General features: G+C 39.5%; 1 protein-coding gene across 6 annotated transcripts in view; it reads left to right on the top strand.

Moving 5' to 3' along the window:
- Positions 1-13,704, top strand: part of GRID1 (glutamate ionotropic receptor delta type subunit 1) — a 695,423-nt gene that overhangs the window by 572,681 nt on the left and 109,038 nt on the right. For 5 of the 6 annotated variants that reach the window (XM_040485619.1, XM_040485615.1, XM_040485618.1 and 2 more), the window contains 4 exons: positions 1,802-1,903; positions 3,340-3,537; positions 7,025-7,349; positions 8,550-8,688. In XM_040485619.1, coding sequence (XP_040341553.1) covers positions 1,802-1,903; positions 3,340-3,537; positions 7,025-7,349; positions 8,550-8,688 — 764 coding nt within the window. The remainder of the gene's footprint in view (positions 1-1,801; positions 1,904-3,339; positions 3,538-7,024; positions 7,350-8,549; positions 8,689-13,704) is intronic. The other variant, XM_040485616.1, reaches the window with a different exon arrangement.

Here is a 13,704-nt window from a genome sequence, read left to right as displayed (position 1 = left end):
AGAGCATGGCATCTTTGCTATCCTTGAACAGGACTTTGGGTAGATTTTAACTTTGCTCTTTACTGCAGTGCCTCTGAAATTAATTAGTGGTGGCTGTGAGGAGCTCCTCAGAGCACATGGCCATGCTCTTAACTAAATGATTCATTCATCACCACTAGGTATCCTATTACTTAGGATGGAGTGAGTCTTAGTTGGCATTGTGTGGAAAGTGACAGCTGGAGTTTCCACGTTCCTTTTAAACCAGGTTACAACCATGTATCTCATTCTGATGTTCCTGCTTTAGGTCTCGGGGTTCTAGTATCTTCCAGGTGGAATGGTCCTACAGATTTTGCAACTGTGGCCTCACAGTCAAAGCTCAGTGTAGAGACCCTGCTGTAGACATCAAGGCTACAGGACATGCTGTAGAAAATAGAAGTGTCCTTAGGTGGTACTACTGGTGGCTTCTTTAGGACACCTGGTGACATTTCTCCACAGATGAATAGTTCTTCTGTTCAGCCTAACTAGGGGACTTGTGGACTTTCTCTGGCGAAGAGTAGATGCTGCCTGCAGTGGTTTGATTATTTGATTATTTAACCCCTTGCTACTTAAATGGTGGCCATAGATCAGCAGCAGCAGTGTCACCTGGGAGATTGTTAGACAGGAATAATCACAGGCTCCAGAATCAGAAAGTGCATATTAAATCCCTGGATAATTTGTGTGCATATTATAGTTTGAGGATCACAGCTTTAATCTATAGCAGTGGTTTACAATCCTGGCTGTGCATTAGAATCACCTGGGAAGCTAAAATATTCATATCTAGCCCACTACAGACCAATTAAATTTGAATCTCTGGGGGTGAGGCCCAGCCTTCAATATGTTTAAAAGCCTTCTTAAGAGAATCTAATATGCAGTGACCTAGAAGAACAGGGTTTCTCGATGAGGATTGCTGGGGAAGTATTAAAATCCCTCAGTGCTGGGATCCTGATTAAGTTCCCTTGAGATGGGGGCTGGTATCTGTATTTTGTTTACATTTCACCAATTAATGATTGAGAATCATTGATCAGACAAAAAAGTTCATCATGGTTGCCCGGACGCTACAGGGATGCAGAGAGGGGAAGCAGGTCCCAAGAACTTCTGTGTCTCCTGTTGTTTCTGAGCCAGGATAGGGTATCCTTGACCACCTCAGGGTGCCTGTCAGAGATGCATCAGCCTATTGGATAAACTCTGCAAGCTCAGGAAAATATGGTGGATCAGAGTATGTGTATTCTTAGCCTATACCTGCATATCAAGCAAAATTATGAAATATGCATTACAGTGAAGACAGGCAGTGAGCTCTTGACCTTTGCACTAGGCATCAGGGTGCAAAACAAGCTGTACATGTGGGTCTTTGTTACCTGGTTCACTGCTGATTGTCATCCTGCCCTGGTGGCAGCGATGGCTGAACTCAAGGGCCCTCTGGCCCAGGCAAGTAAAGTTGTAATTAAGAAAGAAGACACTTTGTGGGAGACACAGTGACATGACCTCAGTGGGCAGGCAGAATAAAATTATACAGAAATATTCATTTTAGAAACAAGTTCTTACCGATTGGTTTTATTTTAAAGACGTGGCAGGTCCTTGAGTTCCAGATGAGCTGATGGAAGAAGTGGAACTTTCTATCACACCTGTATTCTTTCTAAGGTTTGAAGATGGCTCTGAGTGTCTGGGAAATGGATTGGGCTGCTGTCCGCCTCTGTGCCTGACTCAAGATCCCAGTTTAGGAGACAAGTTCCTAGGTGCACACAGGTGCCCATTCTGTCCCTCACACTCCCTTTTTCCTTCACAGTTGGCGACGTGGGACTCAGAGAAAGGTCTGAATGGCAGCCTGCAAGAGAGGCCCATGGGCAGCCGCCTCCAAGGACTGACTCTCAAAGTGGTGACTGTCTTGGTAGGATCATGGGCATATTGGGGAGGTTCACCATTCAGGATTTTGAGCTAGAGGCTTCTCTCCATTTGGTTTAATACTGGGTTTGGAGAGAAGGGGATCTTGAGTGGTGGCTTGAGTGTTCATAAGGCCTCTTTGGCAAATAATTTTGCAAATAATGACGTAAGAGTAAGATCGGAGATTCTGCCCCAGGGCCTTCCATGGGAGGTGACTGGGCTGCTCTACAGAAAGATCACAAATCTGGATCCACTGCTGGCCCATCTCTACCTGCTCCTGGATGTAAACAGTATGTTGACCTACTCGTGGTCCTTAAGAGAACTTTGCTGGTAGCCAGAGTCCCCAGAAAGATGCTCGGAGGAGGACATTCTTCCATCACCCAATCCCACTGATGACCCCCATGTGGTGCAGACTTTATAATGAAAACCATTTGTTGCAATTTTTCTGCATGGATGTCCTGGAATCATAGACTTTTAGATCTTTAAGAGATCTTAGAATCATCTTCTTTTCAATTTCTTCCTTCACCTTTCCAGAGCTGTAGGAGACATTTTAGATTTACTTCTTATCAGCTGGCCAGACATGGTTCAAATGTCCCCTCTGTCGCATCAGGCACTGACATCTCCTTGGCTCTAGAAGCCTTTGGCAGCAGTGTTCCTGCATTCCCTGAATGCACATCACATAATAGGCATTTTGACCCCCCCCCCCCCAACACACACACACTCCCAGTTAAATTAATGAGGTATGTTCTCTGAGGCTATTTGCCAAAAGTCCACTGTTGGTCAGTTTCACAGGATTGTGGCAGGGAAGGCTGAGGTGTTTTCCAGAGGACCGCATGCCCTACAGGAGCACACATGACAAAGCACAGAATGCTTTGTTTAATTCTGTGGGGTTTAATTCTGTCCTGTCCTTTGACTTATGGTATGACATTCTCCCATGAATCAGAATCCATTTTCTAGTACAATCTGATAGATGTAATTCTGTCTTCTCTCAACCAAATATCATAGAGCTTTTATTGTAGTTCTTTATCCTGGATGAGAAGTAACTACAGTTCTTATGTGGGTCCTGAAGAATTATGGCATTTCCTAAGGACGGAGTCCTGAATGTCACAGATGAAGGAATAAAAACAAATCATGTCATTCTGGCAATGGGGTTCTGGGCAGAAGTTGGGATAACATCACACAGGACAAGTAAATCTCCATTCCTCCATCAATATGCTGGTTGCAGGGATCTTCCTACGTACTATGCTCTGAGTTTCCATAAACTGCTTTGAAAAAGGGCAGAGATGTTCAGACTCCAGCCCTAAATTGCGCGTATACATGCCCATGTTGGGAAGCATTCTAAAGCTATGATTCATCAGGTTGATCTTTCCAATAATACCCTGGAAATATATGTGTTAATGAACCTGTTATTTAATTGAAGAACATCCATTCTGTTGTCCTCAGGAAGAGCCTTTCGTGATGGTGGCTGAGAACATCCTTGGACAGCCCAAGCGCTACAAAGGGTTCTCCATAGATGTCCTGGATGCATTGGCCAAAGCTCTGGGCTTCAAATATGAGATTTACCAAGCCCCCGATGGCAGGTATGGTCACCAGCTCCATAACACCTCCTGGAACGGAATGATCGGGGAGCTCATCAGCAAGGTAAGTCCCAAAAGCAGGACCATGGGGAGGGGCACCCTAGTCTGCCTCTGGGGTGATATCTAAATTTGATCCATTAGGCAGTTAGAACCTTGGAACTAACTAAACAAACCACAGCCTACCACTCACTCTTCACTCACTAAGACTCTCTTTTCTTCAACCCACCCATTTCTGCTCTTTTATTTTTCTCATTTCCTGGCACTCTGTGTTTTCCTTCAGTGCTCATTGCTGTCTTTCCTTTTGAGCCTATCTGCTGAGCCTGCTTTATAATATACCCTTCTTGAAACCTACCCCCATATTTGGGCTGAAATAAGAACTTAGTTCTCATGGGAAGTTAATGAATGCTTATTCTTTTCTCCCTCATGACCCACAGGTGGGGTGTGTATATGCAAGTGTGTGTGTGTGTGAGTGTGTGTGTGTGTGTGTGTGTGTGTGTGAATGGGTGTGTGCGTGTGTCTGTATTGTTGTGTGTAAGTGATACAGCATTCCCTACCTCCTCAAATTAGTTTCAAATAATCACTCTTCCTGTCTCCTATAGAGCCTGGATCCTCATTGAGACTCATGGTATGAGGCCAGTTCACTGTGTTCCCATCCAAGCCTCCTGTCCTCCCATTACCTCTGGGTCATTTCCTTACAATCATTTATGATGGTGGTATCTGCTAAAGCCTTCCCTCTCTAGTGTTGATGTTGCCACCAACTTTGATGTTTCTGACATCCCTATGGACAACCCTGGGCTCCCAGCGTTTTGACCGCCTCACCTCCAGTGACCTTTGTTTGTGCTCCACATCAGCACCGTACAGATGCATCTTGTTAGCGTCCTACATACTACTGTCACTGTCTCACTCCATGACGACTGCCTGTTAACCTTCTGACTCTTTTGAACCTTTGCTCCTAAAACATTGGTCCTTCGCTTTATAAACTCATAAAGGCAGACCAAATGTCTCCAATTTCCCCTAAGATTTTTTTTAAAAAACTTTCTTGAGGTATTAATTTATATATGAAATTCACCCATTTAGGATATACAATTCAATGATTTTTAGTGAATCTACTGAGTTCTGCAACGATCATCATAATCCAGTTTTAAACTTTTTAATGTTTATTTATTTTTGAGGAAGAGAGAGAGACAGAACATGAGTAGGGGAGGGGCAGAGAGAGAGAGGGAGACACAGAATCCAAAGGAGGCTCCAGGCTCTGAGCTGTCAGCACAGAGGCCAATGTGGGGCTCACACTCACAAGCCATGAGATCACGACCTGAGCCAAAGTCAGACGCTTAACCAACTGAGCCACCCAGGTGCCCCTCGTTTTAGAATAATTCCATCAACCCAGTGATATCCCTCATACTTATTTACAGTTAATCCCATTCCCAACCCCAGCCCTAGGCAGCCGTTGATCTATTTTCTATCTCTATAGAAATACTTTTGTGAACATTTAACATAAATGAAATCATATGATATATGGTCTTTTGTATCTGCCCTGTTCCACTGAGGTTCATTCTTCTGTAAGAATTTTGTGCCCTTGTGATACTGCATCCTTCCCTGCCTGGTGTGCCCTCAGTGGTTGATCAGATAATGCTGTTCCCTTCATCTTTTGTGATTCTTTTTGTTCTGGGTTTCTTATTGTACTGAAACCCTGACTTGATTATATTATCTACCCGCTGACTCTGACATCCAAGTTGCTGCATGGAATTAGAGGAGAAAATCACAAATTTCCTCAGATGGGTATGTGAACAATGTGTGGTCTCTAACCTCAGCTAGGTCTTCAGGACAGCCCAAGTTCCTTACCTTGTCCTTTGTTGGGCCCTTCAGCGATATCCCATAGAGATTGTTTTCCTCATGTTACAAGCCATCCCTCTACCTGTGTCATGAGTCGATCCCTTGTACTTCTTCTGGACCTGGTTTAATTAATTACTTTTCCTTATTCCTATGTTTGTAAACCTATCCTGCTCCACTATATCTCTTCTTAATCCTTAATTATGGTCTGAACTCTCTAAATCTTTAAAAATAAATCCCTGGATCTTGAGTTTTTGAAAAAAGAGGCAAGAACCAGAGATGCAAATGTAACAACTCTAAGAGGAGAGCTTCACCAACGTTACCTCCAACATTTTTTCTCCTTGCTCTAGATATGTTGTTGGATTTCAGTTTTGTTTTATTTTATTTTATTTTATTTATTTATTTTTTTATATTATTTTTTGGATTTCATAGTTTACACTATCAGTATATCTGCTGCCCCTCTAGCTCATATATTAGACCTGATAAGTTTTTTTCTGATAAAATCTTTCTCTGTATGTTTTCCCAATTTACATATACAGGTTGAATTAGTTGTTAGAGCTGGTTATTCTAAAACCTAGTTTTATTTTTATTTTTATTTTTTGAGGAGATATTTTCTTTTTTTTCTTTTATTATTTTATTATTTTTTTGAGAGAGAGTGTGTGTGTGTGTGTCTGTGCATGATCGGGGGAGGGGCAGAGGGAGAGAAAGAATCTCAAGCAGGTTCTATGCCTAGTGCAGATACAGGGGTCAGTCTCACAACCCTGAGATCATGACTAAGCTGAAATCAAGAATCGGATGCTCAACCGACTGAGCCACCTAAATGCCCTTAAAATAAACCTAGTTCTGTTGATGCCTCCCACTTAGAGGTCCAAGAGTCAAGATCAGGATGGTCATTATATATTTTAGTGCTCCAGTGGTTTAAGTGGGGACTCCAGGCCCATTATTGGCTGCCACCATCCATCTAGGCATAAGTATCCTAACCTCCACCAGTCTTGGCAGCTTTAATCTCACATCTAACTCCATCTTAATGGAGTCTTTGTCTATTTTAAAATTAATCCCATCTTGGAAAGCAGAAGTCTTGCAAGTTGCTTTAGAGGTCACAGTACAGAGTGCCCAGAGAGCCTCTTTACAACGTGGCTTTACTATATGAAGAATCAACCCATATGTCTGAGAGGCCATGAATTAAGGGCAGTGGACAATCAAGAGAAGTAGATAACCCCTTTTTGCTTGGAGGACATTACTCTCTGGCATAGAGTCTACATACAAAACAACCAGGGACTGAGACATCGATGAGATATAAACTAGTTGTACAACTCACCGTATAATTTCTGAAGAACCTTGGAAAAGGGAGACATCATGTGGGCTAATGGAAGTTTGGAGAGGCTTAATGGAGGTATAAGAAGGATGCAGATAAGCCTAGAAGAAGAGAGAAGGGACTTCTTGGTCGGGGGCAGGGATGGAGTAGAGGGAAATACCAGCAAAAGAAAGAAGATAGTGATAGTTTGTGAGAAGAACAAGAAAGTAAAGACAAACTACAATTCAAGCAGACAATTTAGTGCTGGATTATTTTTTTTACAGTATTCAAGGTCACGGCATGTCACCTCTTGAATTCATTTCCTCTGGACCGAGTAACCCAAAAGGCAGAGGGCAAGCCTTGACACAGGGTGGGACCCAGCAGGAAGCTGAGGACTGCTTTCTGATCAGATGATTTTGCCTTTCAGAGAGCAGACTTGGCCATCTCTGCCATCACGATCACCCCAGAGAGGGAGAGCGTTGTGGACTTCAGCAAGCGGTACATGGACTATTCAGTGGGGATCCTAATCAAGAAGCCCGAGGAGAAAATCAGCATCTTCTCTCTTTTTGCTCCATTTGATTTTGCTGTCTGGGCCTGCATTGCAGCCGCCATCCCTGTGGTGGGTGTGCTCATATTTGTGCTGAATCGGATACAGGCCGTGAGGGCTCAAAGTGCTGCCCAGCCCCGACCATCCGCTTCGGCCACCTTGCACAGTGCCATCTGGATAGTCTACGGCGCCTTCGTACAGCAAGGTACTTTCCTGGTTTCCTGATGTTGCTGTAGCTCCACGGGCCTGGAAGAACTTGCCCATTGGCAGATTCCTTAGATGCGTTTTGCCAAAGTCCTTTTAAATGCAGTTTTATTTAATCTCTAGAACGATACTGATATCATGCTGCATTCAGTTTCTCTGAGTTATATCAGATAGAAATTAAATGAAGTGACAAGGAACTCAACTTCAAAGCCTAATTCTGCACTTTAGATAAAATTGACTTTGGAGTTCTGCTTTGCACTTTTCTCCCCTCCCACATCAGATTGATTGTTATGCACATGGGGTATGTCAGATGAAACTGAATCTCACTTAAATTTGAAGTCTTAATAGGAAAAAAAAAATCACAATTGTTTTGTAATCATCTAAGCAGCACTCCATCCATTCTTGAGGTAAAAGTCCCCTTTCTTTGTGAAGTCTGGAGAGCACTTGGTGAGTTACAGGATTATGCAGTTTGGACCAAAACAACAAATTGCAAAGTTCCCTAATGTGAGTGTTGGCCTTATTTGCACCATGGCAAAGCCTGTAGCACCTGTTTGCAAGGTTATATAAGAACAGTCAGTGAGAGGCTTTCTTCTGCTACCACCTAAGGGACCAGGGAGAAATAATTGGCCTCAACGGGGCAGCTTCTGACTGCAAGTCACAGGCAATGATTTCTGAAAATCCCAGGGAAAAAAAAAAGTCGTCTAGTGAGGGCTGAATATTAATAAAAGTGATATCTCATTTCTGAGGTTTGAAAGAAAGCTGGGGAACCCTCCAGGTAGGAGGTAATTCTATATTTACAGAATTCCTGAGACTACTCTCTATGAATCTGAAATTCGAAAAGGATCTTACATCAGGTTGCAGCCCTGGAAACAACACAGGGAGGTAGAGTCTTCTAACTGGAAGATTTGATATTCAGAACTCTATCCTTGGCATTTTGACAAACACCACATCACTAAAAGGCGAATCCTACGTTTTTTTCGTATCTGGTGGGCCTTCATTCCTTTCTGAGATTGGCGGGCTTTGGGTTTTTTCCCAGAATTGTCATTGTGGTCCCCCATAACCAGTCAGCAAATCACTCCCCTGTTCCCCAGCCCATCCCCAGTGGTGGTTCCCTAAGCCAGGCTTCAGGCTGGAGTACTTCTGTGGGGATGGGAGTGAGAGTGGAAGCCCAGGACCAATCCACTGTGCTGGCCCCCTGCAGGTGGCGAATCCTCAGTGAACTCCATGGCCATGCGCATCGTGATGGGCAGCTGGTGGCTCTTCACCCTCATTGTGTGCTCCTCCTACACGGCGAATCTTGCTGCATTCCTCACCGTGTCCAGGATGGACAACCCCATAAGGTAAGATCCAGTCATCCTTCTAGATTAGGACCACTCAGCATCGAGAGGCTGTAAAGAGAGCATGTAGTCTTGTCCAGGGCAGCCTGGTGTCATGGAGGCAGATGACTTAGATCCCAGATCTGCAAGTTGATTATTATGATCTTTAGCCCATAAGGAACTTCACTCCTGTTGTATTTTATTTCATACACAATTAAATAAATGTATAAATGAATTAAATAATACTTCTCTGAACATTGAAATGCTGCTTGTAAGACTAAGAAATCAAAACATTAAAAATTAACAAATTAAATTTCCTCAGGCATTTAAGTGTTGATTACAAACTTATTTAATCAAAATTTTCTAAACATTAAATTAAAATTAATTAAGACCACAAGTGTAAGATGTTTCTTTCAAATCCTCAAACGCCTTAAAATTATTTTTAAAAACCTGTCATTATCACAGTGATTGGAAAACTTATTTCACATATATTTATAAAATTATAAAATTACTGAAACCAGGGAATGAGATCGTTTCTTTGTTTTATCAAAGTGGTAAAAATATGGCATAAAAGAATTAGTTCAACATGGTGAAATAAATTGGAAATGCCTCTGTTTTAGGAGATTTCCACATATTATGTAAATTGCAAATGAACTTGGGCAAAGTGAAGGGGTATTGGAAATGTGGGTGCTGAGGTGACCAAAGGCACAGATCTAGTCTGCATTTCCTTGGGTACAATGTTGGCTTCACTGTCATCGCTCACTTGATCCCTGATTAAGGTTTTCTGTGTCCCTGCCTTCAGTGATTTCTCCTTGAATTCATCACACTATCATTATATGGATTCTTTTGATCCATAGCCCTACTGGTCATCCACATTTAACCAGCTAATACAACTCCCAACTGCCTATTTAAAACACTTCGGATGCTGGGCAGGATTCAAAATTTAGTATGAAATTATCCAGTTTTATTTTTTGGTTTACAATTTTACTGAGATAATTACATATTCACATGCAGTTATAAGGAATAATGCAGAGAGATCTCATGATATTCTCTAACTGGTTTCAACCTGGTGGTGACATTTTGCAAAAACTTATTGTATCTTATCACAACCAGGGTATTGGCATTAATACAATTGACTGATTCTATTCTGATTTCTCCTCTTGTACTCATTACTCTGTGCATGTGTGTGCACATTGGGTTCTACACAATCTTTTCACATGTGTAGATTTATGTATTCACCACCATAGTAAGGGTGCTAAAGAATTTTATTCCTGTAAGGATCCCTTGTGTTTTCACTTTATAACCACACCCATCTGCGTCACACTTCTTCCCCTCTAGTCTTGTTCTTAACCACTGGTGACCACTAATGTGTTCTCCTCTTCTAAAATGTTGACATTTCAGATATGTTATATAAATGGAATTGAACCTTTTGGATTGCGTTTTTCATTCGGCTTAGTTCTCTGGAGATTCATCCGGGTTGGTGTGTGTATTAATAGTTCATTGCTTTTTGCCACTTAGTGGTATCCAGTGTACCACAGCTTGTTCACCAGCTCACACTTTGAAAGACATCTGGGTTGTTTCCAGTTCTGTGCAATTATAAATAAAGTCACTATGGATATTTGTGTGAAGAAATTTTCATTTGTTTGTGCTACATATCCAAGAGTGCAATTGCTGGATCATGTGGTAATTGCATGTTTTATAAGAAAGTATCAAGCTGTATTCCAGAGTGACTGTGGAATATTATGTTACTACTACTAGTGATGTGGGAATGATCCAGTTTCTTTGCATCTTTGCCAGCATTTGGTATTTTCACTATTTTTTATTTCATTATTTTCATAGGCATGGATTGATAACTCATTCTGGTTTTAATTTGCATTTCCCTGATGAGTAGTTGTGGTGAACACCTTTTCATGTGCTCATTGCTATCGATATAGTATTATTCTCTTTGGTGAAATATCCATTTATGTATTTTTCCCATTTTCTAATTGGATTGTTTGACTATTACTGTTGTGTTTTGAAAGTTCTTTATATATGTTAGATACTAGTTCTTCATCAAACATGTTGTTTGTAAATATTTTCTCCACTCTGTACTCTCTCTTTTCAACCCTTAACAAGGTCTTTCACACAGAAAAGCTTTTAATTCTGTAAAGTCCAATTTATAAATTTATTCTTTTGTGGATCATAATACCTTTGGTGTCAAGTATAACTCTTGCCTAGCCATAGACCATGAAGATAATCTCCTGTTTTTTGTGTTTTTCCTAAAAGCTTTGTAATTTTACATTTTGTATTTCAGTCCACAGTCAATTTTGACTTATTTTTTTATAAACTGTGTATATATATATATATATATATATATATATGTATATATGTATATATATACATATATATATATATGGTTTTGTCTATGAATGTCCAATTGCTTTTGCATCATTTATTAAAAAGACTATCCTTTTTTTGTTGAATTTCTTTTGTGATTTGTCAGTAATCAGTTGGGCATGTGTGAGTTTCTGAGTTTTCCATTTTTCCATTCAGTTCCATTGATGATGTGCCTATCCCTTTGCCAATACTATACTATCTTGATTACTATTGCTACAGAGTAAACCTTAATATGTGGACAGACTGACTCATCCTATTTTATTTTTCTTTGTTAAGATTGTTTTAACTATTCTAGGGCCTTCACCTTTCCACATCAATTTTAGAGTAAGCTTGTCTGTGTTTATAAAGAATTTTTCCATGGCTTTGATAGGAATTGCATTAATTATAGTTGAAATTGCATTAAACTGATAGATCTTAGCTTGCTGAGACTATTTATCATGAATGGGTAATGGATTTCTCATATGCTTTTTTTTTTTTTTTGCATTGCTTGACATGACCATATGATTTTTCTTCTTTAGCTTATTAATACGATAGAGTACATTGATTGTTTTTCAAATGTTACGTACCTTGAATGAATCTCACGTGGTCATTATCTATGATTCTTTTCATATATTTTTGGATTCTGTTTGCTGATATTCTGATTGAGGATTTTTGCATCTATCTTCATGAGAAATAGAGGTTTGCACTTTATTTACTGTACTGTTTTTGTCTAGTTTTGGTTTCAGGGTGACACTGGCTTCATAAATAAAATGATTTAGGAAGTCTTCCCTTATCTTCTATTTTCTGGGAGAGATTATATAGTTGGTGTTAATTCATCCTTAAATGTTTGGTATAATTCTCCAGGGAAACCATCTAGAAGATTTCATATTCTTAGAGCTTTTAAATTAATAATTAAAATTTTCATAGCTATAGGGCAATTCATATTGTCTATTTCATCTTCAAGTCTAGTTGGTTTATAGTGCTGTTCATATTTTCCATTTACTTGCTGATCTTCTGTTGTTGTTGTTTATCAATTATTGAAAGTGGGATATTAAACTCTCTGACCATTTTTTTCAGAACTGCCTATTTCTCCCTTCAATTTTATCAATTTTGATTCATATATGTTGAGACTCTATTGTTAGGTGTAGATTTGTTTCTAATTGGAATTTTTTAATACTCTTATCGAATGACCCTTTTATCATTATATAATGTCCTTCTTTGTCTCTTATAAAAACTTTTCCCTTAAAGTTTACTTTGTCTGATATTAGTGTAGCCACTCCAGTTCTCTTTTGGTTATTCTTTGCACAAAAATATATTTTTATTCTTTCGTTTTCAATCTGTCTTGGAATCTAAAGTGAGTCATTTCTATACACCATGTAGTTCAATTATGTTATTTAATCCATTCTACCAGTCTCTGTTTTAATTGGAGACTTTAATCCATTTACATATAATGTAATTAGTGATAAGGAAGAACTCACTTCTGCCATGTTGCTATTTGTTCTCTATGTCTTACACCTCTTTTGTTCCTCATTTCCTCCATTACTGCTTTCTTTTGTGTTAAATAGATATATTTTATATACCATTTTAATTATCATGCTGTTTCTTTTACTATATATTTTTGGGTTATATTTTTAGTGGTTGCCCCAGGCATTTCAAATAACATCTTAATTCATAACAATTTAATTTGGAGTAAAGCAAACTTTAGTTTAATAGTATAAAAAAATGTTTCTCCTATTTCACTCTGTTCCACTCCACCCCTGCCACAACATCTCCTTTTTGAAGCTGTCTGATCCCTTACTTTTTAGGAAGTAATTAAACATTTTTTCCCCAATTTATTCAATGGAAAGTCGCCTGTATTTTTAATTTTTAAATTATTTTATTTTATTTTATTAATGTTTATTTATGAAAGACAGAGAGAGTGCAGGTGGGGAGGGGCAGAGAGAGAGGGGGGACAGAGGATCCAAAGCAGGCTCTGTGCTGACACAGCAAGCCTGATGCAGAGCTCAAACTCGTGAACCATGAGATCATGACCCGAGCCAAAGTTGGATGCTCAACCGACTGAGCCACCCAGGTGCGTGCCCCTAAATTATTATTTTTTATTGTTTTTAACTTAGTGGATAAACTTCACAATTTGTTTTAAGACAACTTTAGATATTAGAATAATTATTAAAATACATGTTTATCGTTTTTAATTTTAATTTCTAAATTGTGGTAATATATACATAACAGAAATTTTATCATTTTAATCACTTTTAAGTGTATAGCTTAATGTCATTAAGTATGTTCACATTGTTCTACAAACATCACCACCATCCATCTCTAGAATACTTCATACTGCAAAACTGAAAGTCTATACAATACTCCCCATTCCCCACTTCCCTGACCCTGGAAACCACCATTCTGTTTTCTGTCTCTATAAATTTGACTATTCTAGGTGCCTAGTGAAGTAATTAGTGAAGTAATATTAGTGAAGTAATACAGTTTTTGTCCTTTTATGACTGGCTTATTTCACTGAGCATATATTAAAGTTTCATCCATGTTGTAGCATGTGTCAGAATTTCCTTCCTTTTTAAAGCTAAGAAACATTCCATAGTATGCTAATACCACATTTTGTGTATCCATTCATCTGTTGATAGACACCTGAGTTGCTTCCATCCTTTGGCTATTTAATAATGCTGCTCTAAA

The sequence above is a fragment of the Herpailurus yagouaroundi genome, unplaced genomic scaffold (assembly GCF_014898765.1).
Source record: "Herpailurus yagouaroundi ecotype Mexico unplaced genomic scaffold, PumYag 163, whole genome shotgun sequence".
In the NCBI taxonomy this organism is placed as follows: Eukaryota; Metazoa; Chordata; class Mammalia; order Carnivora; family Felidae; genus Herpailurus; species Herpailurus yagouaroundi.
The sequence above is the reverse complement of the archived record's forward strand: the minus strand, read 5'-3'. Positions and strand labels throughout refer to the sequence as shown.